At 52.0% G+C, this 26,837-nt stretch overlaps 2 protein-coding genes across 2 annotated transcripts in view; one reads left to right on the top strand and one right to left on the bottom strand.

Moving 5' to 3' along the window:
* LOC102820803 (long-chain-fatty-acid--CoA ligase ACSBG2-like) overlaps positions 1-17,297 on the top strand; it is a 29,738-nt gene extending 12,441 nt beyond the window's left edge. The window contains exons 5-13 of the mRNA XM_006869020.1: positions 8,172-8,252; positions 8,452-8,601; positions 8,728-8,874; positions 10,607-10,780; positions 10,879-11,108; positions 14,903-15,120; positions 15,192-15,331; positions 15,935-16,181; positions 17,206-17,297. Coding sequence (XP_006869082.1) covers positions 8,172-8,252; positions 8,452-8,601; positions 8,728-8,874; positions 10,607-10,780; positions 10,879-11,108; positions 14,903-15,120; positions 15,192-15,331; positions 15,935-16,181; positions 17,206-17,297 — 1,479 coding nt within the window. The remainder of the gene's footprint in view (positions 1-8,171; positions 8,253-8,451; positions 8,602-8,727; positions 8,875-10,606; positions 10,781-10,878; positions 11,109-14,902; positions 15,121-15,191; positions 15,332-15,934; positions 16,182-17,205) is intronic.
* Positions 17,298-21,338: 4,041 nt separating this feature from the next.
* MLLT1 (myeloid/lymphoid or mixed-lineage leukemia (trithorax homolog, Drosophila); translocated to, 1) overlaps positions 21,339-26,837 on the bottom strand; it is a 51,488-nt gene continuing 45,989 nt past the window's right edge. The window contains exons 11-16 of the mRNA XM_006869019.1: positions 24,327-24,414; positions 23,211-23,319; positions 21,904-22,003; positions 21,724-21,795; positions 21,555-21,626; positions 21,339-21,467 (exon numbers count right to left, since the gene is read on the bottom strand). Coding sequence (XP_006869081.1) covers positions 21,339-21,467; positions 21,555-21,626; positions 21,724-21,795; positions 21,904-22,003; positions 23,211-23,319; positions 24,327-24,414 — 570 coding nt within the window. The remainder of the gene's footprint in view (positions 21,468-21,554; positions 21,627-21,723; positions 21,796-21,903; positions 22,004-23,210; positions 23,320-24,326; positions 24,415-26,837) is intronic.

Genomic DNA, 26,837 nt, shown 5'->3' with positions numbered 1-26,837 from the left:
AATCTCACGGTCAGCAGTTCGAAACTACCAGCTGCTCCACAGGAGAAAGATGAGGCTTTCTGCTCCCATAAAGATTTACAGCCTCGGAAACCCTGTACCGGGTCGCTGAGTCGGAACTGACTCTACGGCACATAACAACAACAACAACAAGGAACATTCTGGCTGTACTTCTTCGAACATAGATTTGGTGGTCCATGGTGCATTCAGTATTCTTTGCCAACACAATGACACCATAATGCAGCTGGACCAATAAGCAACATCATGATAAAGCAGAGAAAAGGTCAAAGTTGTCAAGGATTTCATTTTCCTTGGACCCACAAACAACACCCATGGAAGCAGCAGTCAAGAAATAAAACAAGGCATTGCATTGGGCAAATCTGCTGCAAAAGACCTCTTTCAAGTGTTCAAAAGAAAAGATGTCATTTATAGGACTAACGTGTGCCTGATCCAAGTCATTGTATTTTCAATCACCTCACATGCAGGAAAAAGCTGGACAGTGTATGACGGTGAGTCAAAAATTATCCACACACCGGTTACATTAAAATTCTGTTGTCTGCATGTCTAATCAGCACTTTCTGTTCAAGGTCACTGCTGTGCAGGTGTGAACGTGGACATCTGCAAACAAAATTTGGACCAATACTCGAAGGAAGGAAAAAGTTTCTTTAAATAGATCATTACTGGTAATGAGACGTGGATTCATCTCCATGAGCCTGAGAGTAAACGGCAGAGTATGGAAGGGAAACATCCTTTATCACTGACCAAGAAAAAATTCAAAAGTCAACCATCAGCTGGAAAATTGATGCTTACAGTTTCTGAGATTCTCAAGGGCCAGTACTGGAACAGGTTCAACAATCAACAGTACTCTTTACAGCGAGATGCTCACTGAAGAACTGAGTCTAAATTTAGGATTAAATGCAGAGGACTATTATCGAAGGGTCTTAATGAACTTGCATGACAATGCACATCTGCACACCTCTGCCCACACTGTTGACACTCCGCAAAAACTTTGTTTTGGGGTGTTAAAGCATCCTCCCTCTAGTCCTGATCTTGCTCCATCAGACTTTCACCTGTTTGGTCCCCTGAAAGCAGCCCTTTGAGAGTGAAGATTCACGTCTGATGAAGGGGTGAAGAAAGCAGTGCATTAGTAGACCACAGCTCAGCCTAAAACATTTTTTTTAAAAATAAGGACACATGAAAGCTAGTTGACAGATGTACTAAATTTATTAGAAAAAAAGGACATTATGTCGAAATATATTTGTCTTTTCTAAAAGTTGATTAAGATAAATTCTACAGCCAGAGATAATTTTTTATTCACCCTTGTATAAGGAAGACCATAGAAAAAATGGATATCTTTGAATTATTGTGTTGATTCAGTCCTTCTTGCTGTTGTTTTTAGGTGCCTCTGCGTCACCTTTGACCCTTAGCGTCCCCCTGTACAACAGAACAAACCACAGCCCACCCCTGCACCATACTTGTAACCATTGTATCAGTCCACCTCATTGGGGGTCTTCCTCTTTTCCAGGGACAGGTACCTCTTGACAACATATCCAAAGTATGTGAGATAAAGTCTCCCTATTCCTGATTCTAAGGGGCATTCTGGCTGTACTTCTTCTAAGATAGATTTGTTTGTTCTCCTGGTAGTTTACTGGTACTGTCCAAATTCTTCACCAACATCATCTTTCAAACGCATCGATTCTCTGGTCTTCTTTATTCATCGTTCAGTTTTTGCATGAATGCGCTGCAATTGAACATTCCATGACTTCCTTCAGGTACACCTTAGTCCTCAAACTGCTCTTTGACACTTTAAAGAGGTTTTTGGTTGTTGTTGTTGTTTGTTTGTTTCTTTCTTTACAGCAGATTTGCCCAATGCAATGTTGTTGTTGTCAGGTGCCATCGAGTCGGAACCAACTCATAGCGACCCCATGCACAGCAGAACGAAACAATGTTTGATCCTGGGCCAACCTCACTACCACTGCCACACTAGACGCCATCAATGATGCCACCTGGCTGATCCATCTCGTTGGGGGTCTTCCTCTTTTTCTCTGACCCTCCACCCTACCCAGCATGACATCCTTCTCCAGAGACTGTTTCCTCTGGACAATATGTCCAAAGTATGAGAGACGAAGCTTAGCCATCCTGGCCTCCAAGGAGCACTCTGGCTGCACTTCTTCCAAAACAGATCTATTGGTTCTTTTGGTAGTCCATGGCACTTTCAGTATTCTCCTCCAACACCACAACTCAAAGGCATCAAACAATAAATACATTGATTTCTTCACTGCTGCTTCCATGAGTATTGATTGTTCCTCAATAAAATGAAATCCTTGACAACTTCAATCTTTTCTCTGTTTATCATGACGTTTATTTATTGGGCCATTTGTGAGGATTTTTGTTTTCTTTATGTTGGGGAGCAATTCATACTGAAGGTTGTATTCGTTGAACTTCATCAGTAAATGCTTTGAGTCTTCTTGGCTTTCAGAAAGCAAGGTTGTGTCATTTGTATATCGCAAGTTGTTAATGAGTCTTCTTCCAATCCTGATGCCATGTTCTTCTGCATATAATCAGCTTCTCATGTTATATGCTCACCATACAGGGTGAATAAGTATGGTGAAAGAACACAACCCTGACACACATCTTTCCTGATTTGAAACCAGTCAGTATCCCTGTGCTCTGTTCAAATGACTGCCTCTTGTTCTATGCTCACGTTCCACATGAGCACAGTTAAGTGTTCGGAAATATCCCATTCTTCACAATGTTATCCATAGCTTATCATGATCTACAGAGTCAATAAGACACAAGTAACCATCTTCCTGGTATTCTCTGCTTTCAACAAGATCCATTTAACATCAGCCATGATATCCCTGGAGTCCTGGTGTGGCGCTGTGGGTTAATGCGCCAGACTGTCAAGCCGTTTGAACTGCAAGGTTGGCGGTTCAAGCTCACCAGCTGCTCCTCAGAAACCCTATACAGGGTCGCTATGGGTTGGAACCGACTCGATGGCACTTAACAACAACAACAACAATGATATCCCTAGTTCCAGGTCCTCTTCTGAATCAGGCTTGAATTTCTGTCAGCTCCTTGTTGGTGTACTGTTGTAACCATTTTTGTATTATCTTCAGCAAAATTTTACTTGCATGTGATATTTATGATTTGTCGTTGTAAGATGCCATTAAGTAGGTACCAACTCATAGTGACCTTGTACACAACAGAATGAAGCTCCACCCGGTCCTGCCCCAGCCTCACAATCATCGCTACACTTGAGCCCATTGCTGCTACCACTGTGCCAATCCATCTTGTTGGGGGGGGTCTTCCTCTTTGTCTCAGACCCTTCACTTTACCAAGCATGATATCTTTCTCCAGGGACTGGTCCCTCCTGATAGCATATCCAAAATATGAGAGACGAAGTCTGGCCATCCTAGCTTCTAAGGAGCATTCTGGCTGTACTTCTTCAAACATAGATTTATGTGTTCTTGTGACAGTCCATGGTACTTTCAATGTTCTCCTCCGACACCATAACTCAAATGCATCAATTCTTCCTTATTCACTGTCCAGCTTTCACATGCATATGAGGTTACTGAAAATACCATGGCTTGGGGCAGGTGCACCTTAGTCTTCAAACTGACATCTTTATAAGAGGTCTTGTGCAGCAAATTTGCTTAATGCAATATGTTTTTTGATTTCTTGGCAGTTGTTTCCATGAGTGTTGATTGCTGATTTGAGCAAAATAAGAATTTTGACAACTTCAATCCTTTCTCCATTTATATGGATGGTATTTATTGGTCCAGTAGTGAGGACTTTTGTTTTCTTTACATTGAGGTGCAACCCATACTGAAGGCTGTGGTCTTTGATCTTCAGTAGTAAGTGTTTTGAGTTCTCTTCACTTTCAGCAAGCAAGGTTGTATCATCTGCATATCACAGGTTGTTAATGAGTCTACCTCTAAACCTGATTTCACGTTTTCATATAATCCAGCTTCTCAGCATGTCGATTGAATGATTTGTTCAGCATATAGATTGAATAAATCTATGGTGATTTAATAAATCTAGGTTGTATGGTAAAAGAATACAACCCTGGTGGGCACCTTTTCTAATTATAAACCATTCATTATTCCCTTGTTCTGTTCGAATGACTGCTTCTTGGTCTATGTACAGGTTCCTCACGAGAACATTTAAGTGTTCCGGAATACTCATTCTCTGCAATACTGTCCATAGCTTGTCATGATTCATACAACTGAAAGCCTTTGCATAGTCAATAAAGCACAGGTAAACATCCTTCTGGTCTTCTCTGCTTTCAGCCAAGATCCATCTAACATGAGCAATGTTGTTGTTGTTGTTATGTGCCGTGGAGTCGGTTCCGACCCATAGCGACCCTGTACAGGGTTTCTGAGGCTGTCAATCTTTACGGGAGCAGAAAGCCTCATCTTTCTCCCGTGAAACAGCTGGTAGTTTCGAACTGCTGACCCTGAGGTTCGCAGCCCGATTTGTAACCACTACGCTACCAGAGCTCCTTGATATCTCTAATTAAATGTCTTTGTCTGAATTTGGCTTGATCTTTGGGCAGTTCCCTATCAATGTACTATTGCAGCTGGTTTTGAATTATCTTTAGTAAAACTTTACTTGCATGGAATATGAGTGATATTGTCCTCTCTTTGGAATGGGCACAAATATGGATCTCTTCCAACCAGTTGGCCGCCAGGTAGTTGCCTTCCAAATTTCTTGGCAAAGATGAGTGAGTGCCTCCAGTGCTGCATCAGATTGCTGAAAGATTTCAATTTGTATTCTATCAATTCCTGGGGCCTTGTTCTTTGCCAATGCCTTCAGTGCACCTTGGACTTTTTTCAGTATTATTGGCTCTTGATCATATGCTGCCTCTTGAAATGGTTGAACATGGACCGTTTCTTTTTGGTACAGTGACTCTGTTTATTCCTTCCATCTTCTTTTAATGCTGTCTACATCATTCAAATTTTTGCCCTTAAAATCTTTCAATATTGCAAGTTGAGGGTTGAATTTTTTCTACGGTTCCCTCAGTCTAAGAAATGCCGAGAGTGTTCTTCCCTTGTGGTTTCCTAACTACAGAATAGTGCATGTTTCATTATAATATTTTACTTTATCTTCTTGAGCTGCCCTTTGAATTTTTCTGTTCAGCTCTTTATCTCCTCATTTCATTCGTTTGTTTTAGCATCTCTACACTGGACAGCAATAGATACGTTTTGGAAGAAGTGCAGCCAGAGTAATCGTTAGGGCCAAGATGGTCAAACTTCATCTCTTATACTTTGGACATATTGTCAGGAGGGACCAGTCACTGGAGAAGGATCTCATGTTTGGTAAAGTGGAGGGTCAGAGAAAAAGAGGAAGACCCCCAGCGAGATGGATTGGCCAAGTGGCAGCATCGATGGACTCAAGCGTGGCAACAGTAGTGAGGTTGGCCCAGGATCGGGCAGTGTTTCACTCTGCTGTGCATAAGGTCGCTATGGGTTGGCAACTCGATGGCACCTCACAACAACAACAACAAACACTGGAGAGCAAGTTTCAGCGTCTCTTCTGACATCCATTTTGGTCTTTTCCTTTTTCCTTGTCTTCTTAATGGCTTTTTGTTTTCTTCCACTATGAGGTTCTTGATGTCATCCCACAAATCTTCTGGTCTTCGGTCATTAGTGTCTAATGCATCAAATCTGTTCTTGAGATGATCTCTAAGTTCAAGTGGGCTACGTTCCAGGTCATATTTTGGCCCTTGTGGACCTGTTTGAATTTTCTTCTGCTTCAGCCTGAACTTGCTTGTGAACAATTGATGGTCTGTTCCACAGTCTGCCCCTGGTCTTGTTTTGGCTGATGATAGGGAGCTTTTCTACCATCTCTTTCCACAGATGTAGTCAATTTAATTTCTGTGTATTTCATCTGTTGAGAATATTTGAGGTATATCTTTTAAAAAGATATTTGCAATGAAGAAGTCATCTGTCTTGCAAAATTCTATCATGTGATCTCCAACATTGTTTCTATTACCAAGGCCATATTTTCTAACTACTGATCCTTCCTCTTTGTTTCCACCCTTTTCTTTCCAGTTTCCAGTAATTATCAGTACATCTTGATTGCATCTTTAATGAATTTCAGGCTGAAGAAGTTTGTAGAAATCTTCAGTTTCATCATTACTGGATTTAGTGGTTGGTGCATAAATTTGAATAATAGTGATATTAACTGGTCTTCCTTATAGGTGTGTGAATATTACCCTATCACAGACAGCGTTGTACTTCAAGACAGATCTTGGTAAGTTCTTTTTGATGATGCATGCAATTTACAACTTCAATCTTTTCTCTGTTTATCATGATGTTATTTATTGGTCCAGTTGTGAGGATTTCCATTTTCTTTACATTGAGGCTCAATCCATACCTACTCCTTTAATATTGCAAGTCAAGCTTCAAGTATTCTTTAGTTCTTTCAGGTTGAGCGTGTTCTTCCTTTTTGGTTTTCTACCTCCAGGTCTTTGAACATTTCATTATAATACTTGATTTTGTCTTACCAAGCTGTCCTTTTGAAAATTTTCTGTTCCATTCTTTTACTTCATCATTTCCTCCATTTACTTTACCTTCTCTAGATTTAATAGCAAGTTTCAGAGTCTCTTCTGACATCCACTTTGGTTGGTAGTTTATTTCTTTCCTGTGTTTTTAGTGACCTTTTGCTTTCTTCCTGTATGATGATCTTGATGTCATCCCACGACTCTTGTGGTCTTCAGTCATCAGAGTTCAGTATGTCAAATCTATTCTTGAGATCATCTTTAAATTTAGGTGGGACGTACTCAAGGACATAGTTTGGTTCTCGTGGGCTTGTTTTAATTTTCTTTAGCTTCAGCCTGAACTTGCAAGTGAGCAATTGAGGGTCTGTTTCACAGTTGACCTTGGTGTTGTTTTGGTTGATGATATTGAGTTTCTTCTCCATCACCTCTTATGTGTTGTTGTTATTGTTAAATGCCGTTGAGTCAGTTCTGACTCATGTTGTTGTTGTTGTTGTCAGGTGCCATCGAGTCAGAACCGACTCATAGCGACCCCATGCACAGCAGAACGAAACAATGCTCGATCCTGGGCCAACCTCACTACCGCTGCCACACTAGACGCCATCAATGATGCCACCTGGCTGATCCATCTCGTTAGGGGTCTTCCTCTTTTTCTCTGACCCTCCACCTTACCCAGCATGACATCCTTCTCCAGCGACTGTTTCCTCCGGACAATATGTCCAAAGTAGGAGAGACGAAGCTTAGCCATCCTGGCCTCCAAGGAGCACTCTGGCTGCACTTCTTCCAAAACAGTTTGATTTCTGTGTATTCCATCTGGTGAGGTCCATGTGTATAGTCGTCTTTTATGTTGTTTAAAAAAGGTATTTGTAATGAAGAAGCCATTGGTCTTGCAAGATTCTGTCATGTGACTCCAACATCATTTCTGTCACCAAGGCCATATTTTCTAAATACCGATCTCTTTTATATGGTGTTCCTCTTAGACACTGTAAATGTACAAAAGAGTACTTTAAAATGGTAAAAATAAACAAAAAAAGCAGTCGACATTATGTGCTGTGCATATCCATTGTTGTTGCTAGGTGCCATAGAGTCGGTCCTGACTCATAGTGACCCTACGTACAACAGAATGAAACACTGCCTGGTCCTGTGCCAGCCTCACAACCATTGCTACACTTGAGTCCATTGCTGCTGGCATAGTGTCAATCTATTTCTTTGGGGGGGGGGTCTTCCTCTTTGCCCCTGACCCTCCACTTTACCAAGCATGAGATCCTTCTCCAGGGACTGGTAATTCCTAGGGCCCCTCACAGAGTTCCTCTGAGTCAGAATCCACGTGATGGTAATAGGTTTTAGTACGCGCCCTCTGGAGTAAGCTAAGAGCCTTAGTGACACCATGGGCTAAGCATTGGACTGCTAACTAAAAGGTCAGTAGTTCAAACCCACCAGCTTCTCTGGGAGAAAGATGAGGCTGTCTGCTCCTAAAAATATTTACAGTCTCAGAAACCATGTGGGGCAGTTCTACTCTGTCGTATAGGATCAATATGAGCAGTGACCGACTGATGGTGTGGATAACGAGAGTCAAAGCTGGTCACCTGGGGCCCCTCATCTTGCTGTTCATCCCTGTATGCCTGAAACTACACCTGATAGTGGTTCTCGCCCTCATCCCCATGTCCTGCAGATCCGGGGCTTCCTGAAACAGCTCAAGGCCATTGTCCAGTACAAGGAGGTCATCCGTATGGGGCAGCCGGACCTCTATTCCGTACGTCCAAACCCAGGGTGGGCAGCATGGAGGAATGGGGGCCTCAGTCATGTTCTATGCTGGGTGAGAGCCCCCTGAGAGGTCCAGCCCAGAGCCAAGGCCACCAGACTGATTACTGAGGTCCCCAGCCTGAGGGAGGTTCTGGGGAGCATCTCCAGGGCTGGCTCCTGCCCCAGTGAGCCCTCTGGCCTCCCCACAGTGGACCGACTTCCTGAACCTGGCGGGCGGCATCTCGGATGAGGTGCTAGACAGAGTCATCGACTCTCAGAAGCCCAACCAATGCTGCATGCTGGTGTACAGGCTGAACGTCTCCGGCCCCCCGAAGGTCATCATGCTCAGTCACGACAATGTGGGTATCTCTCAGCAGGAAGGGCGGGGGTGGGGGGTGCCAATCACACCTGGGGTCTGGGGGTGGGATGGGGATAACAGATCAGGGGTCTTTCAGATTACCTGGACCGCCATGACCACTGTCCAGAGCCTGCCATACCACTGCCCCCCCAGAGGCCAGGAGGTCATTGTGAGCTACCTCCCACTCAGCTGCATCACCTCCCAGCTCTTTGATGTGTGGGTCTCCATCGCAGTGGGAGGGACGCTCTACTTTGCCCAGCCGGACGCTCTGAGGGTAAGCCTGGCAGTCGCTGTGGACAGCAGCCACTTCGGATACCCCAAGCAGAAGGCTTAGTCCAGAAATGGAATCCAAGGTCCCTGGGTCAAACCCACCCAGAGGTGCATTGGAAGAAAGGTCTGGCAATCTGCTGCCAAAAGGCCTCGATAACTGCAGTGGAGCAGTTCTGCTCTGTGCACGTGGAGTTACTGTGAACAAGTGGACTCCATGACCTGCCTCCAACTGGGCATTTGTCCTGGGCCCTGCCCCTTCTGAGTCTCAGTTTCCTCAGCTGTAATCCAAAGATGTAGAGCTGACCTGAGCACATGTCGTAGGACATGGGAGGCTGTTGTCATCAATTCTGACTCAGAGCGACCCCATGTGGCAGTAGAATTGCCTCACGGGTTTCCTAAGTGTGAGCTTTATAGGAGCCAGGTCTGCTCAGTATCTCTCCTGTACAGCCAACACCAGTCTGTCTGCGGAGGTATGCATGAGACTCAGGAACTTCCTAACTCGAACAGACCAGGAAGAAAGGTCTGGCGATTGACTTCTGAAAATCAGCCAGTGAGAAGACTGACCCCCAAGTGATCACACAGGTGACGCAGGAACGAGGCAGCTATCCGTTCTGTTTGTCATGAGCCAGGGCCAGTTTGCTGGCAGCTAGCAGCAGTAACAGGAGTCAGAACAAATTTCTCACTGGGGAAAAGAAACGCAAAGCTGTGCCGATGGATGTGGAAATTGGAATTTTACGTTATTTTTATGTGGCATGAGTGTTATTCTTCTTGCATCCCCGGCACCCCCAACCATTTAAAAATGCAGCAGTGGTCTTAGCTCAGGGGCAGAAAAAAAACCAAACAGCAGGGCTGGAGTTTGGGGACCTGCTACAGCCCAGCTGCCTCCGGTGAGCTCAGAAGTTTTGTGGTTGCCGGGGAATCTTCCTTGGTAACTGACAACCTACCTACCTACTGCCAGCTAGTCGATTCCAAACTCACAGCCATCCTATAGGGCAATGTAGGGTTTCTGAGACAGGAAGCAGATAGCCTCCTCTTTCTCCTGACAGCAGAACGACTGGTGGGTTCAAACTGCCGACCTTTCTGTAATTGACAAGACTTAGCAACTGTGGTAAAAACGAGCTTGTCTTCTAGGATCCTCTCTCCTATTCTCTCTCCCTCTCCCCCTTGTTAATTAGAGCATGTTGAGGTTCACAGGGAATCTCCTGGTGGTAACACCTTGGGATCCTGTGCTGCATGGTCACAACAGAGGGCAGCATAACAATGCATGCTTACTAACTATAGAGTCCATAGCCCAGGAGATGGGCCACCCTAGTAGTCCTACCAGCTCGGACAAGTTCATCCTGTCTTGTGTCCACCATGATGTGACCCACAGAAAGGTCTCACTGCATACAAAATACTCCGTCTCTGTGTCTCTGTCCATCTCTGTGCATCCCTCTCCCCCTCACTGACCCTCCCCTCCACTCAGCATTCCTGGGAGGGGGTGGACATCAGTCACAGAAATACACAACCACCTGGCTGCACCTCAAATGCATGTGAGCAGAGCCAGGCTGCCGGCACGGGTAGCTGGAGCTCATGGTCCTCGTGGATTCGCGTGGAGCTGGGCTGTCCCTACTCACCAAATACAGGACTGAACCTGAATGGGGCCCGTTATGGTCAGTCAGGGGCGCTGAATGCCAGACAGAGCTGGGGTGGGGGGAGTGGCACGCACCGTCACTGACCGGTCCGTTGCCTTGCAGGGCTCCCTACTGGACACTCTGAGGGAAGTGCGGCCCACCACCTTCTACGGCGTCCCTCAGGTCTGGGACCGCATGCTGGATGGGTTGAGGGAGGCCCAGTTGGCCGCTTCCCCGTTCCGCAGGAAGCTGAACAAGTGGGCCATGAGGCTAGGGCTGCAGGTCAACAGGAAGCAGGTGAGGCCGGGGCCCGGGCTGCCACTAGGGGGCGTGGGGGAGCTGATGGGTGTTTGAGGCCAGGCTCTCTGCTCCTCGTATCTCTTGTCTCAAGGCAGATCCAGCCGCCGCTGTGTTTCTGCCTGGCCAGTAGGCTGACCTTCCGCCCAGCCCGGCGCTTCCTGGGCCTGGACCAATGCCGGCAGCTTTTCAACACGGGGCTGGGACTTCCTGAGAATGCACTGCACTACTTCCTCAGCCTCGACATCCCCATCTTCGAGCTGTACAGCCTGGACGAATGCACCGGCGTCCACTCCTTCAACAGCGGCCAGGCCTTCCAGCTGCTGAGGTGGGGCTCTGCACGATCTCCCTCGCTGAGGGGCGGGAACTCTTTAGGAGCTGAGCTTCGATTCCTTGTTGAGCCCGCCCCTTGCGCAGTGTAACCAGACACTGTCCAATCCTGTGCCACCCGCGCCATCCGTGTCGGATCCCACCTCTGTGATCCACAGGGTTTGCCTGGGCTGATTTTCGGAAGTCGATTGCCAAGTCTTTCTTCCTAGTCTGTTTTAGTCTACAACCTCTGCTGAAACCTGTTCAGTTAGTAACACTGGCTGGGAAGAGCCTGGGTCTCCCTTATGGAAGGCGCGACTTAGACCCCTGAACCTCCACTGCACCTGGTTTTTTTTAAATTTACGTGGAACCCTATACAGGGTCACTATGGGTCGGAACCGACTAGAAGGTACTTAACAACAACAACAATAGGAATACTGGACTCCTAATGTGGTGCTGTGGGTTAATGCACTGGACTGTAAGGTCGGTTTGAACCACAAGGTCGGTGGTTCAAACTCACCAGTCGCTCCTTGGAAACCCTATACAGGGTCACTATGAGTCAGAACTGACTCAACAGCACTTAACTTACAGAACTCCAAGTGTGGCGCTGTAGGATCAGCAATGGACTGTGAACCACAAGGTCCAAACTCACCAGCTGCTCCCCGGAAATCCTATATAGGATCGCTATGCGTCCAACCAACTTGATGGCACTTAATAACAACATCATAGCATAAGCACTGGACTGCTAACCAAAAGGTCGGAAGTTCAAACCCACCCACCAATCCTTGGAAACCCTATACATGGTTGCTATTAATCAGAATTGACTCAATAACACTTAACAACAGCATTTTAAATAATAAGGAGGCAGGTGCCAGAGGTTTAAAGTTGGGCTGTTAACTGAAAAGTCAGCGGTTCAAAGCCAGCCGCTGCTCTGAGGGGGAAAGATGAGGTTGTCTGCTTCTGTAAAGATTTACCGTCTCAGAAACCCTAAGGAGCATATCTACCCTGTCCTATAGGGTTGCTGTGAGTTGAAATTGATCTGCCAGCCATGAATTTTAGTATTTTTAATAATGGTGGATTATTTTGGACACCTTGGTTTCTAGTGAGACAACCAGGTAGATACAATTGCTGTGGGAGACACTATATCAGTTTCTATGGGTCCAAATTCAGGAACAGATTTACCTGTGTGTATCTGGCTGGAGGTCTCCCAGGGTGACACAGTCACATGGACTGAAGCCTGGACTGGGGCAGAAGGGACCTCTTCTAAGGTGGCTCCCCCTTGTGGCTGTTGGCAGGAGGTCTCAGCTCCCCGCTGTCTGTTGTCAGGTGGCTTTGGTTCTTTGCTCCCTGAACCCTCCACAGGACAGCTTAGGGTTCAAGACATAGCAAGTGGAAGCCACAGTGTTGCCTAGGGTTGCCAAATTTAGCAAATTAAAATAGCGGATGCCTGGTTAAATTGGAATTTCAAGCAACACATGTAAAATATATAGATATACATTTTTAAAAAATCACTTTTTAACATAAGTATATCCCATGTGATATTTGGGCTGCACTTATCATTAAAAACTTGGTTTTTACCTGAAATTCAAATTTAATTGGGCATATTTGCTTTGGCAGTCCTCTTGTTGTTAAGTGCCATAGAGTCGGTTCTGACCCATAGTGATCCTGTATAGGATTTCTGAGGAGCAGCTGGTGAGTTTGAACCGCCGACCTCACGGTTCAAGTGCACTCCAACACAATAACCAGCAGCGCCACTCCAGGACTCCTGGGTAAAATCCTATTATGACCACCCTATTTAACTGGCCACCTGAGTCAACCCTGGAAGTATCTACACAAGAACGAGGATCCTAGGCCTTTGGGCGCCATCTTGGAGGCCAGCTGCCACACCACTGGTTGAGTTCAGGCACCACCACCACCACATACATTCCCTGTCACATGGAAGCGGGAGTTTGCAGAGGGAAAGGAAGCAGATGAGGGACTGTCCCTCAGCCCGCTTCCTTTCAATATCACACGGCATGTCACTTCCCAGCTGAACACAAAGCACTTCCACACTCAGAGCCCAGAGATGCCCAACAGACATGGGGACAGGTGTGGGGACTAAAGGAAGGGCTTGGAGTCAGCAGCAGGGTTAAGCTCCACCCACTGGCTGGAGATGGTGTGTGGAGGTCTGAGGTCAGAGTGGGAACCCCAGGATATGTAAGTCCATAAGGAGCTCTGGTAGCGTAGTGGTTACGAATCGGGCTGCAAACCTCAAGGTCAGCAGTTCGAAACTGCCAGTTGCTCCACGGGAGAAAGATGAGGCTTTCTGCTCCTGTAAAGATTTATAGCCTCAGAAACCCTATGCAGGGTCGCTATGGGTCAGAACCAACTCTATGGCACTTAACAACAACAACAATGTAAGTCCATGCAATACCACTATAGATAAGTAAGTCAAGGGTAAGTGGGATCATTCTTCCAGCCCCCACCTCTGTTCCGTCAGTTTATCATATTTCGATGGCTTGTGTGTTGCTGTGAGACTGGGAGCTTTGTCACCGGGATTTCAAATACTAGCAGGGTCACCCATGGTGGACAAGTTTCAGTGGAGCTTCCAGACTAAGAAAGACTAGGAAGAAAGGTCTGGCAATCTGCTTCCAAACATCGGCATCATAACCAAACATTGTCTCACAGAGTGTTGACAGAAGAGTCCCGTTAGATTGGCGGGCAGTCAGAATACACAGTGGTCGTCCATGGACTCTAGTGGACCAGCGATCGGAAGAATGGCAGTGTTTTGGGTTGTCACGAGTTGGAGCCGACTCGACCGCAATTATCAAGTTAGGACCAACATATGTGAAAGCAAATATGGGTGTCCCACAGAGTCTGTCCCCGTTCATTGATTCAGTCGGACAGCGACTTGCTCGTTCTTTGGGAAAACATTTGAGCACACACGGAGGAGTTGCATTGTGATAGGTGTTGGAGATGGAAACTGGCTTCCTTGCTGCCCTTTCAGAGTGTGTCCTGGGTGTTGGCTCTTCCCCCAGATCCTCCTGGGAAGAAAGCAGTCCAGGGATGGGTGTCCAGGAGCCCCAAGAGGACCCTTGGGCTCAGCGTGGTTAAGAACCCCATTGCCTGGCTCGCCAGGAAATAAACAGGACACTGGGGTCCCTCAAAAGAGCCCTGGTGGCGTAGTGGGTTTTGAGATTGGATCGCTGCAAGGTTGGTGGTTTGAACCCACCAGCTGCTTCTTGGGAGAAAGGTGGGCAGTCTGGGTCCACAATGATGGGTGGCCTCTGAAGCCCAATGGAGCAATTCTACTCCGCCCTAGAGGGCTGCTGGGAGTCAGAATTGACTTGAGCACGGTGGGTTTTGTTTTGGCTTGGGGGGTCTCTCACTCTCTCCTCTGCCCAAAAGCCTTCCTTCCATCCAAATAATGCCTTGAGCAGCCCTATGTCTTGTCCTCTTCTCACCTGTGGGCTCTAGAGTCCAGAAGCTGGGTGGGATCACCCACATCCTCTGTGAGCTTGGCTCTGAGTTGGAGAGATCAGAGACTTGCTGCATTAGAGAAGGCCCCCTCTCCAGACTGCTGGAGAGACCCCTGGCCCACAGGTCACCTCCCCTTGCCCCCACAAGTGGGGCCCTAGGAGCTGAGTCAACAGAGACTCAGAATCTGGGTGGTTGCATGAACAACGGGACAAGGGAGGTGAGTGGGTCAGGAACTGCGGGACCCTCCCTCCTCCACCCAGCACCCTAGTAGTGGAGGGCTCTTGGGGACCCCAAGTTCATGGCATAGGCAAGTCTGGCTTCTTGTGACACCCCTCCCTGCCTACTGCCCCCCAGCTGTGGGAAGGGGCTGCCCGGCACTCGAACCAAGGTGCATGAAGAGAACGAACAAGGTGTTGGGGCCATCCACGTCTGGGGCCGGCACATCTTCATGGGCTACCTCAATGACCAGGCCAGCACCAAAGAGAAGGTGGATGCCTCTGGCTGGCTGTACACAGGGGACCTGGGCTTCCAGGATCACAGCAAATTCCTGTTCCTCACAGGAAGTGTCCAAGGTGAGGAGGGGGGACGGTCCCCCACTGGATGAGGCATCTCAGAGACCAAGCCTTCCTTCTTTTCCACACAGACATCATCACCCTAAAATCAGGCGAGAAGGTCAATCCGGTACCCATCGAGGAACAGCTGAAGAAGCTGATCCCCATCGTCCGCTACGTCATGGTAGTGGGCCAGGACGCCCCGTACCTGTGTGCTTTGTTCACGCTCAAGGTAAGCTATCTTTGGTCCTCACAACAACCTGGGATGCGAGTGAGCAAGCGCTCAGATGGGGCTGGAGTATTGCTCTGTGGATGTACTGTAGAAAGGGGGGCTTGCAGAGGAGACGCAATTTGTCCATCCCAGTCTGCCTGTTTCAAGTCCACTCCCTGGTTCTTGGGGTTCTTGGGACCCCAGAGATGTGACCTTTGTGGGGAAGGGACAGGCATACAAGAAAAACATCTCAGAGTCCTTGGTTGCTGCAAACAGTGACCATGCTCGGCTGCTGAGAGATGGAGGGGGTGGGAGGGTTTGAGTTCACTCCAAGGTGCCTCCGAAGGCCTGGTGATCTCTGTCTTAAAAGTCAGCCACTGAAAACACTGTGGAGTATAATCCCACTCTGAGACCTACGGGGTCTCAGTGAGTTGGAGTCAGATCGCTGACAAGTGGCTGGGATTTAAACACACACACACACACACACACACACACTCTCTCTCTCTCTCAACATCCCAGAGACAGTACTGAGCAAATGAATAACAATGGTGACCAAAGACCCCTTCGTGGTGTGCTGGGCTCAGGGTGTGGATAGCAGCCTGAGCCTTCATCCCTGTCCCACAGTGCCAAGTTAGCCCAGAGTCAGGGGAACCCTGGAACGCCCTGACCAGCGAAGCTGTCATGTTCTGCCGGCGTCTCAAGAGTTCGTCCACCAGGCTGACGGATGTCCTGTATAATCGTGACCCCATCATCACCAAGTTCATCGATCAGGCCATCGACACCACCAACGCCCGGACCACTGAGGAGAGTGCAAAGATCATCAAGTGGAAAATCCTAGACAATGACTTCTCAGTGGCTGGTGGGGAGCTCGGTGAGTAAGTGGTACACGTGATGGAGTCCGGGGAGGACGACCCCTGCCTCAGTGTAGCTTCAGTGACTGGGCTATGTATGGGTCACCAGACCATGTCTGAAGTCTTGGCTACAGGATGCCAAGGAGTTCTTAGGTAACACAACTGATTAACGCTGGGCTGCTAACTGAAAGGTTGTAGGTTCGAGTCCACCCAGAAGCACCTTGGAAGAAATGCCTGCTGAAAAATCAGCCACTGAACACTATAGGGAGCACAGTTCTACTCTGACATATGTGAGGTTGACCCAAGTCCAGGGTAACTCAACGGTACTCCCTTCTTGGGTGCATCTCCCCCACCCACCCACCCGTATGGGCAGTTGGAGTCCACTACTGTGTCAAAGGGCAGGCTAAGAACTCACCCTTCAGACCAGCTTTTCCTAGTGTGGGCCAAGGGCCGCTCACATCTGCTTGTTAAAATGCATTTTGCCCCAGCCTGAGTATGGGGAGTGATGTCCCCTGTTAGGGAAAAATGGTTGCGTTCTTGGCTGCTAATGGTAAGGTCAGTGGTTCAAATCTACCCAGAAGAGTCTCTGGGAGAAAAGGCTGGTGATGTGCTTCTGAAAGATCAGCCATGAACACCCAGTGGAGCAGAGTTCTGCTCTGACACACGTATGGTCGTCATGAGTCGGAATCCAGGGCACCTGGTTTGTCTCGGTGGTCCGTGGGTCCCCCGGCAGCGGTGAGGTTAAGCAGCGTCTCCTTGGCTCCTGGCCCTCATGGACGATTGGGTTGGCTGCAACAGCGGTGAACTGTGGAGAAACAGAACTTTTTTCAGGACTGGGGCACCATATGCTCTTCAGGTCGGCGTAAGGTGACCCAGTCCTGTTCCGCTGTTTCTTCAGCCAAACGTGTTAAGTCCCCTGACACTGTGTCCTGGACACTGGCTGTGCCCTCCGCCCCTTGCTGGCTGGTGGACAGCGGTGCTAATCCCCTTGGGGGTCCTGTGAAGAGCAGAGGGAAGCCCACCTCAGACTTGTTTCCGTTCCAGGAGCAACCACAAAGCTAAAGCGGGCGGTCGTGGCCAAAATATACCAGACGGAAATTCAGAGCTTGTACACTGAGGGGAACAAAAAGGACTAGCGGCTGCCGGGCACCCTTGGAATCTGGTCGGCTGGGAGCCTCCGGATCCCAGCCCTCCCTCGCCCCCTAGTGGACCTCACTGGAACCGCGCTCGCAGCGCGGGGCATTGCTGCGGGTGAGGGGCCACTCTCAGGGCAAGAGTTTGAAATGTACATTGAAAAGTAATAAAATGGGTTCGCTAAAGTCATAGCTCTCAGTGGGACTGCAGGGGGTGGGGTGGGGTGGGAGGTGCTGGGTGTGTGGAGGGGTGGTTCTGCGAACAGGGTCGTTGAACCCCCAGGAGCATGCAGTTCTACTCTGATGTAACTGGTTTGATTGGGTAGATGTTTGTATCACAACTGGGGTAACACTGGCATCGAGAGGGTGGAGGCCAGAGGTACCACTCAACACCCTTCAGGGTCTAGGACGATCCCTACCACAGAGAAAGATCCGGGCTCTGTGCCAGCAGTGTTGAGGGTGAGGGGCATAGGCCTCCTACAGAGGACGTTGTAAGATTCCCTCAGGTTGGGGGTGGGGAGGGAAACCCACATTTTTACGGGAGTGGTGGCTGTCTTATCTTTCTCCCAAGGAGTGGCTGGTGGGTTTGCACCAACAACCTGAAGGTTAGCAGCCCAATGCTTAACCCAGAGCACCACCAGACCTCCCTCCCACGTTAGAAGGCACTCAAAACCCAAAGTGGCAGGAACAATGAACCTGAGCAAGACCCGTGATTGGGAAGGATGGTCAAGGATTCGCTCTGCTATTGTTAAGTACTGTACAGGGTTTCCGAGGCTGTAAATCTTCACAGAAGCAGAAAGCCCCATCTTTCCCCCACAGAGCAGCTGGTGGGCTCAAACTGCTGACCTTGTGGTTAGCAGTCCAGTGCTTATCCTACAGCACCACCAGAACCTCACCTAACTATATTAAGTGCCGTCAAGTTGGTTCCAACACATAGTGACCCTGTATAGGGTTTCCAAGGGGCTGCTGGTGGGTTTGAACCATCAACCTGAAGGTTAGCAGTCCAGTGCTTATCCTACACTGCCACCCTATATTACTACATATAAATACTCCAACTGTGCTTATGGAGTCTGGGGACTGCAAAGGACTATCCTAGACCCTTTCAGTCTATATCCCTACTTTTCGGAGTTCATTAGAAACTATTCCCAAAGACCTACAGCCCTGTGTCTGGGAAGAAAGACGTTGGGGCAGGAAAGCCCTGGCATTGGACAGTAAGTAACCTTCTGAAGATATGCCCAAGTGCCCCAGTAGCTGCCTCAGTGTGTGGGGTGGCCAGAGGGTGCTGACCTGTGCCATGATTATGGAATGCCTGCTTCTGAGGGTGGGGTTGGAGCCCGGTGCAGAGATCTGCTCATCCAGGGCCTACGAGAGCTTTGTGTCCTCAGGGTTCACTCAGCTCTCCTGCTCAGTCCACAGCAGTATCCCACCACTGACACCTGGCAAGGGTGTCCTCACCCAAATTTCTTTTCCATCTCCCTACCACTCAACCACCCACTGATCTGTCCATGTAGCTACCATTTCACTCACGCCTATCCATTCACTTAACTATCCATCGAACACCAACCTACCCATCCATTTGTTCATCCATGTACGCACCCAGCCCACTGTTCATTCACCCATCCATCCACTCACCTCCCCCGTCTTTCTATTCACTTACCTAGCCCCCATCCATCCACCAGCTTGCCTATCCATCGTCCATTCACCCACTCATCCATCCTTCCGTCTCCCCTCCACCCACCCATCTTAGAATATCGGCTTTGCTTTTCCACTCTCACAGGGCTGCTGCCGGCTTCCCAGTAGAGGGCACAGCACAGAAAGCTGGGCCCAGGACCAATGAATCCTCTGCCTTCTTGTCTCTCTTGGATTTCTGGAGGATCTATCCCTCCAGGATGCCAACTTCGTCCACAATCCCAATCCGTGTTGCTAGGGCCACATCAGGCCTAGTCACCAATCTCCTCATCAATGAGTTAGAAATCTCTGGATTGGGAGAAGGGGTCACACCCCCAATGGGTGGCCCTGCCCACAATGCTACCCAGGAGAAACCTGGCAGACACACACAACTACATGGCTGACTTTTCCATTGGACTTTTATTTCAATTTTTTCTATAAAACTCCTCCATAATTTCACAAGTTAACAAAAAAAAAGTTTAAAATCCAGGACAGAATCAATCCTGACTTATTACAAACACAATTCTCCTTATTCCTTTGATTCAGGAGTTGGTCTCGGCCCGAGGACATCCCAACTCCTGGGGAGACATTCTTTGATTAAAAAAAACCCTTCTGGGGAGAGAGGAAGAAGGTATTCAATACCTTTTGCTTTCAGGCGTTGATTTTAAGTTTGTTATGTTTGTTCGGGAGAGCAAAACACAGGGATTTGCACTGGGGACGGGAGGCTTAACACAAAACACGTGGCAATTACAAAGTGCCAGCCCCTTCCTATGCAAGTGTCCCCGGAGCCCTCTTGGGCCCAGGGTGGAGTGGGAGCAGCTGGGCATGCTGCAGGTGGGACCCACTGGGCTGGCCGTCCATCAGCCCATCACAGAGCTGCTCTGGCGGATGGCGGTGGGAGCTCTCTGGCCAAGGAGGTAACTGAGAAATGGGCCCTGGAACCAGCAGGTAGGGCAGGTCGGCTGGCTGGCCACCATCCTGTGAGGCAGAGGGCTTCCCAGGTTGCTGCTGCCTGGAGCTCAGCATGTTGGAGGCCTTTCCTGGGGGGCACTGATGACCACCACAATAGGCCAGCACAGCTGTCCAACGTCTTGGAGAGTTGTTAGAGAAGAAAGGCCCCCACTCGGGAGTATTGCTGGCCTGAAGGCTGTGGGGTCAGGAGGAAGACAGAGTGGGAATTACCCAGCTTCCTGTGGAAGTTCTCGGAACGGGACACAGGGGCAGTCAGGGAGGCACGACTCGCCCACAGGAGCGACCACAGTCTTCCCGACATGGGACGCAGAGCGGCGAGGACCAGGGAATGTGGAGACACAGGAGTCCCTCCTGGAGCCACCCCCCCCCCCACCGCCAATGCCTGGATTCCTAACATCAGACAAGGGGCTAGAGAGAGGCGTGTCCCTGAACCCTGGCCTCTCCCACTTCTCACTCCTGGCTAAAACAGGGCACGGGCAGGTGCAGAGGGAGGTGGCGGGGAGGAGCCCTAGCCCGGTCCAACCCCGGGCCAGTATGAGCCTCAGGGGGGAGGCCGCCTGCTGCAGCCAGAGCCACACTTGGGCCTTGACCAAATCCTGACGCTCCCTGAAAAGCTCCACACTTTCCTGTCATATTTGGCAAAAGCTCATTGTTTCAAAGTTCGAAGACTTGATCAACAAAAGGAGGAGGCCTGAGGGAGGAGGAGGTGGCACGAGCCCTGGGGCGCCAATGCAGATGGCTGGGGACCAAGGGTCTGTCTGACTAGCCCGGGGTTCCCCGAGGACGAGCGCCCCGTTGGTAGTGTTCATCTGCCACCCTGGAGGCCACAGGATGGGTGCCCCAGAGGTGTATTCCACGGCTCCGGCCACCACAGACCAGTCGAGACACCGTAACCTACATGTCCAACCTTGTCCACCCCCCACCCACTGCTGCCCGAGACACACACCTGACCGACGGTCAGACCCGCGCGGTGGACACAAATATATATAACATAGATAGGGCTATACAGCGCAGCCTGGGGCCGGCAGGAAGGGGGGCTGCAGCAGAGCCCTCAGAGGTCCTCGTGCCAGCATGTCCCCCGCCTGAGTGGGCTGCCTGGGATGGACCGCGTCCCCACTGTGGAGCTGGGCCACACCCGGGGGCTGGTCCCGAGATGGGATGAAGAGCCCGCAGTTGGTCGCATCCCTTCCACTTTGCAAGAGTGACCCAGCACCACCTTCAACGCAGACCCCTCTCCGGGGGAGGCCCCCATGGGGAGCGGTGGGGAGGGCGGGCCGGATACCACCGAAGAAAGTGCAGCTGGCGGTGCAGGCCGAGGACAGAGCGGTCACTAAGGCAGCACTGCGGGCGGGTGCGTGGAGAGAGAGGAAGGGAGGTGGGCCCCGACGCAGGCTCGGGCCCGGGTCATGTAGCCACGGCCTCCAAGTAGCTCTGCAGCTTGCGCACGGTGGTCTCGTCCAGGGAGAAGAGGTCGAAGTCAAAGGTGGTGTTGGTGACGTTGAAGTGGCCGGTCTCCTCGATCAGGTTCACGATCTGGAAGGCGGGCAATGGAGTGAGACTGAAGCGTGGGAAGGCCGCTCGGGCCAGGCCCCATCCCTGGCCGAGCCCCAGCATGCGTACCTGCTGCAGAACGTTGCGCTCCCGCAGGGCCATGAGTCTCCGGTGCAGCTCCACTAGCTCGTCGGTGTAGGCCTGCGCACAGGGCAGCGTCAGTGAGGCAGGGCCCAGGTCCACCCCACCTGAGGGACTGTGGTCTCCGGGGCCCCGCCTCCCCCTCCCGTGCGGCTACCTTGTCGTAGGTCCCCTTCTTGAGGATCTTCTCCGGCTTGCTGCAAGTCTCGGGGCTCCTCCGGCCTGAGCCCTGCGGGGAGGAAGCCCCCATGCCTCTGAGTCCTAGTCCCCAGGCCCACCCCTCCCCCAGGGGTCTTCACTCCCATTCGGAACAGCAGCCCGTGGGGCCCTGGCTCACCTTGCTGTTGGGTGGGGGTGGCTTCTGGGGGGGTGGGGGCTCCCGGCTGGGCAGGCAGGAGTCAGCACTGTTGTCGCTCTCACTGTCACTGAAGCTCAGTCTGGACACGGGACACGGACAGTCAGGCCCTGGCCCACACATGCCCCCTCAACTGGGCTCAGACCATACAGGCCCAGCGGTCCCCTCCCCCAAGGCCCCCTAGGTCTGTGGTTGCTGAGTATCCGGCCCTTCCAACGCAATAAGTCGACCCTGTGTGTGGGGCCTGAGTTCTAAGCAGCTCCGCCTGGTGGGATCTAAGGACAGGCTCAGGTCCAAGTCCAATGGCATAGGCTTGGGGCATCCAACTCAGAGACTCTGGCAGACGCTAGGCAAGTCCCCGTTGCCGCCTCTCCCCCACTAAGACTGAAGAGGAGCCAGCAGTTACTGGATGGGGGTGGAGGGCAGAGTCTGAAAGCGCTCCCTTCCTAGGTTTCCCTGGCCCCCCAGCATCACCCACTGCATCTTGTTGAGCCTGGGTCCACCCGCCTTCTGCGTGCTTCCTTTTCCTCCTCCCTCCCCAGTGCTACAGCTCTCTGGACAAACTTCTCCAGCCAGAGAGGTCAGCTTCAGGGACCCCCACTCTCTTTGGGACAAGAGAGCTCAAGCCCCCGAGTTCATCCCCCGAGATGGGCACAGGTGGGTGCTATGATGCTTCCACCCTCCCGAAAGGGCCCAGGAGACATGTCTCCTGGCTCAATACACATCCACACCCATGGAGAGGACACCTCTGGAGGACCTGCCCTGCACTGGGGGTCCACCCCCCACTGCTGCCACCCACCATGCTCAGCTGTTAGGGTTGGATGGGAGCGACACTAGTGAGGGACCATCCACACCAACTGCCTCAGCCTCAATCATGTCTCTCCCAGGAGAGAGATGTGGTGGGGTCACTCCCACCTGGGGCTGGGTGGCACTGGTGCACAGAGGAGTTGGGGACCACCCATTCCAGAGCAGTAGGACCTTCCTCCTTTCCAACCTATAGGCCAGTACCGGTCCACTGGCCACTGGTCCTGCCCGCTCCCTCACTCCTCCTCCTATGATGAGCTACTGCTCTGAACATTCCCACATCTCCCTGCCAAACTGTCAGTACCATCCAATGACAATGGTGAACAATGGGCCCCTATGTGGGAGAAGCCAGGAGGGCACTGGCCCGCCCAACCCTGCCTGACCCTGCGCTGTTCTCCTGAGGGCCTCTAGCCAGCTGAGCCCTGAGTGCCTGCACCGGGTGTGACATCACGCTGCAAGCCCCCCAATCCGACTTTCTGAAGCACCTGGAGTCCCGGCCCGGGTCTGTTTTGCCAGTCGCCTCCTCGCCTGAAGAAGAGTCGTCCTCGTCAGATTCCTCGGACTGCAGGCCCTCCACCATGGAGCGCAGGGGGCCTGAGATGGAGGGAGTGGGGGGAGCTCTGAAGGCACAGACCTCCCGCTTCGAGGCCCGGGCCACCCCACTTCTAGGCCCAGGCCCCCCCACTTCTAGGCCCAGGCCTCTCCCATCCCCTACCTTCTTGCCCCTGACCCCCAGCCACGGGGCCCGGGCCTGCAGCAGGGCCGAGAGGCGCCTCCATTACCAGAGGTGACGGGGACCCTCCTCTGCTCTCCAAGCTGAGATGGGGGTTCCCACCCTGATGGGCAGCCTTCAGACAGAGCCAGTATCGAAGCCCTGACTAGGGAGAGCCCTCTGTCCCGCCTGCCCACCCCTTCGGTGGTCCCATCTGCGTCTCCCAGCCCACTGTCCTCCCCTTTCTCCAGAGGCAGCAGTCCCAGTCCCCTACGACGGCATCTTGGTTTATATCCTCGTTACCACAGCAACAGAGGGACACAAAGCCCTCAATTACCTTAGTCACGTGATCGGGCTCCAGCAGGTTCCCTCCCTCCCTCCCCAGATAAGAGCACTTGGAGGGCGTGTGGGCTTCCTGTACCCCATCCCCCAGTCCCTTTGGCGACTGCGCAGCACATTCCCAGGCCCCCCCAACATGCACACCCTGAGCCCACCCCCCAAAAGGACTTCAGGCTGTCGGGGAGGAGGCTCGTTCCATTCTTGGGACGATAAACCTCCCAGTCTGCAGAGGTCCTCATGGGCTCCCACCACCACCTGAGCCCCTTCCCCATTCTGGGGCAGGCTGAGCCCTCCCCCACCGTGAGGAAAATAGCTGAGGGCAGGGACTGGTGGGCAGCCACACCCCTGCCTACATGCAAAGGCAACCTACTGTGGTGGTCTGCATGGCGGCCACTGAGGGGGGAGTGGCTCCCAACCCCATCCACCACAGGCACCAGCACCTCATCCAGCTTCCAGACACGGAGTACCCCAACTGAGCCCTGACAGACTGTCCACTGCAGGATGGCTGCAGCCCCTCTGACAACCAGCACCCCAGCCCTCGGGCACCCACCTTGACTGTGGTTCTGGGACGGTTCAAAGTCCGAGTCGGAACTGGAGTCTGCACTGGAGCTGGAGCTGGAGGGACTGGACTGAGCCGACTTCCCCCAGGGGAGAAAGGGAACCCTTCAGTTCACAGGCATGGAGGGGGGAAATGCCCTCGGACCCCGACTCCAGCCCCCTCCCTCTCTCAGTCCGCTGCCAGTGGACCCACGAGAAGAGATCAGGGAGAGACAGAGCTCTGGAGGCAGGAGGTGGGGTGGCAGAGGGGCGGCAGCTCATTGGGGGCCTGGCTGGCTGGGTGGACAGTGGCTGCTCTAGGAACAGTGGGACAGTCTGGAGCAGGGGCCACCCCCTGTGTCCCCAGTGCCGGTCCAGAAAGCACAGCCGTTTCCAGGCTTATGTGCTGGAACCATCCACCATCAGCTGACCCAGAGAGCTGCGTGCGTGGCAGGCAGCTGGCAGAGTCTGTGGGCCAAGTAGCTGCATCCCCAGCCTGGTCCCCCAGTGCCCCAGTGTCCAGTCTTCCTGCACACCCTGGTCCAGCCGCCAGAGGGCAGTAAGTGAAAACACAAGTGGCTGGATAGCCTGTGGGATATGAGGAGGAGAGAAGGCATGCATATGTGTACAGGTGTGTGCTTGCCCTTGCCTCTCCTGGAGGTCAGAGGTATCAGGAGCTGTTGGTCAGGTGGGCCTGGCGGAGACACATGTGGCACTGCTAAGGCCTTTGTGCAAGACCAGGTAGGGTCACCTCGGTCCACAGGCTCCTCCCACCTGGACAAGGACTGATAAGGCCCAAGTCTCCAGGTCCCTGAAGGGGCACTCTGTCTCTTTATGTCACCGGCCCCCCCTTTGCCACACCTTCTGGCTGCAAATGGGGCTCCCGAGAAATCCTCTCCAGAAAATTGGGACACGAGGGGATGTGCTTGGGGAGGCACCATAGACAATAGTGGGGCCCCAGCAGCTCCCCTATAAATCGACTCCATGTCCTGACCCAGGGCCAGCGTGGCTACAGTGATGTGCACTGGCCCAGAGGCCCTGGCCCACCTCAGGCTCTCTCACTGACTGGGGCAGTGTACGGCTTGAAGCCTCAGTTTCCCCATCTGTAGGAGACCCATCACATACAGGGCCGATGGCTTGGGTGGAGGAGCAGGTGAGAGACTCTCTTGCTTCAGGGGAAGGGTTGCAGGCATAGCTGTGCAGGCTCAGAGCACCCCAGAAGCTGTTTCTGGGCTGAGCAGGCAGGGAGCCCCTGCCCTAGGAGTTCTGACACAACCTGGCTGTGGGGGGCGGAGCTGAGAAGCTCTCAGGAGGGGAGAGTTAGGGACCAGGAGTCCACTGTACTCCGTGTGCGGCTGCCGAGGGAGGAGCGCAGGCTGAGGTACGGGCCTGGGGGCCATCTCTTCCATCACAGACACTGTTTCTGCCAATGTCCTGTGCAAGGAGCTGCCCGAGACCCAGCTCAGTGACCCAGCAGCTAAGCAATGTCCACTGAGCACAGGACGTGCCTCTTCGGCCAGGGTGAGACTCTATGCTTCCTTGAACAGCTTTGGGATTAGGCCTCCTGTCACCCTACTTGGAGTGGGGTGAGGTGAGGGGAACTTCCCACAAATCACCCCCCACCCAGAGTGTGCGCAGCGAGCAGAGCAGGCCCAGGGGTGGGGGTGGGTGCTCTGCAGAGAGGTGGTGAGGTCCAGGTCCTCTGAGCTAGGTACAGGCCCGAGCCAGGCTGTGGACGCTGTGTGTGCACACCGGCTTCAGCCCAGGACTGCTGTAAGGCTCCCTAAGACTAGGTCCCTGGGTCTGAGGAAAGTGGGCTGCAAGGAGGATGTCCTCGGGCCGCCAGGCCCCCCCGTGTGTCTCCACAACCAGTTAGCTCTTCAAGCCCCGCCCCCCCTCAGGACTGCGCTCCAGGTGGGGCTCAAGCAGCAGACCTGGGCTGAGGGTCAGGCCGCTGGGACTGAGCTGGTTGGTGAGTGTGCTGCCTCTGGGTGCTGACACCAAGCTCACTGCCCACACCCCACTCCTCCTCCATCGTCTCTTGTCCGGACTCAGCCGGGTCCAAGGAAGTCTCCAAGTCCCAGGCTGCTGGGCCTCCGGTCACCCGCCCTGACCTCACGTGGCCACAAAGGCCCTTGGCCACATTTTGGACACAGCTCACAGGGAACTCAGCAACACTCCCACCTCACCCAGTGCTGTCGTCCTGAACCGCGTCACAAAGGCAGGGGTAAGCCCCAGGGCTGACCAGGACTTAGACCCTGGACTTGGGGCTGGAGACCCCAGTCTCCTCCAAGTGCCACCTTTAAGAGCTTCCCATGACTCAGAGCCCAGAGAGAGGAGATGGGGAGGGGGACGAGAGGGGAAGGGAGGAAAAGGGGAGGAGGGAGAAGAGAGATGGGAAGAGGGGAAGAAAGGAGCAGGAAAGAGGGGAGGAGAGAAGCTGGGGTAAGCAGGAGAGGAGGAGCAGAGGGAGGAGGAGCAGAGGGAGTATGGAGAGGAGCAGAGGGAGGAGGAGCAGAGGGAG

The sequence above is a fragment of the Chrysochloris asiatica genome, unplaced genomic scaffold (assembly GCF_000296735.1).
Source record: "Chrysochloris asiatica unplaced genomic scaffold, ChrAsi1.0 scaffold00125, whole genome shotgun sequence".
NCBI classification, from domain to species: domain Eukaryota; kingdom Metazoa; phylum Chordata; class Mammalia; order Afrosoricida; family Chrysochloridae; genus Chrysochloris; species Chrysochloris asiatica.
The sequence above is the reverse complement of the archived record's forward strand: the minus strand, read 5'-3'. Positions and strand labels throughout refer to the sequence as shown.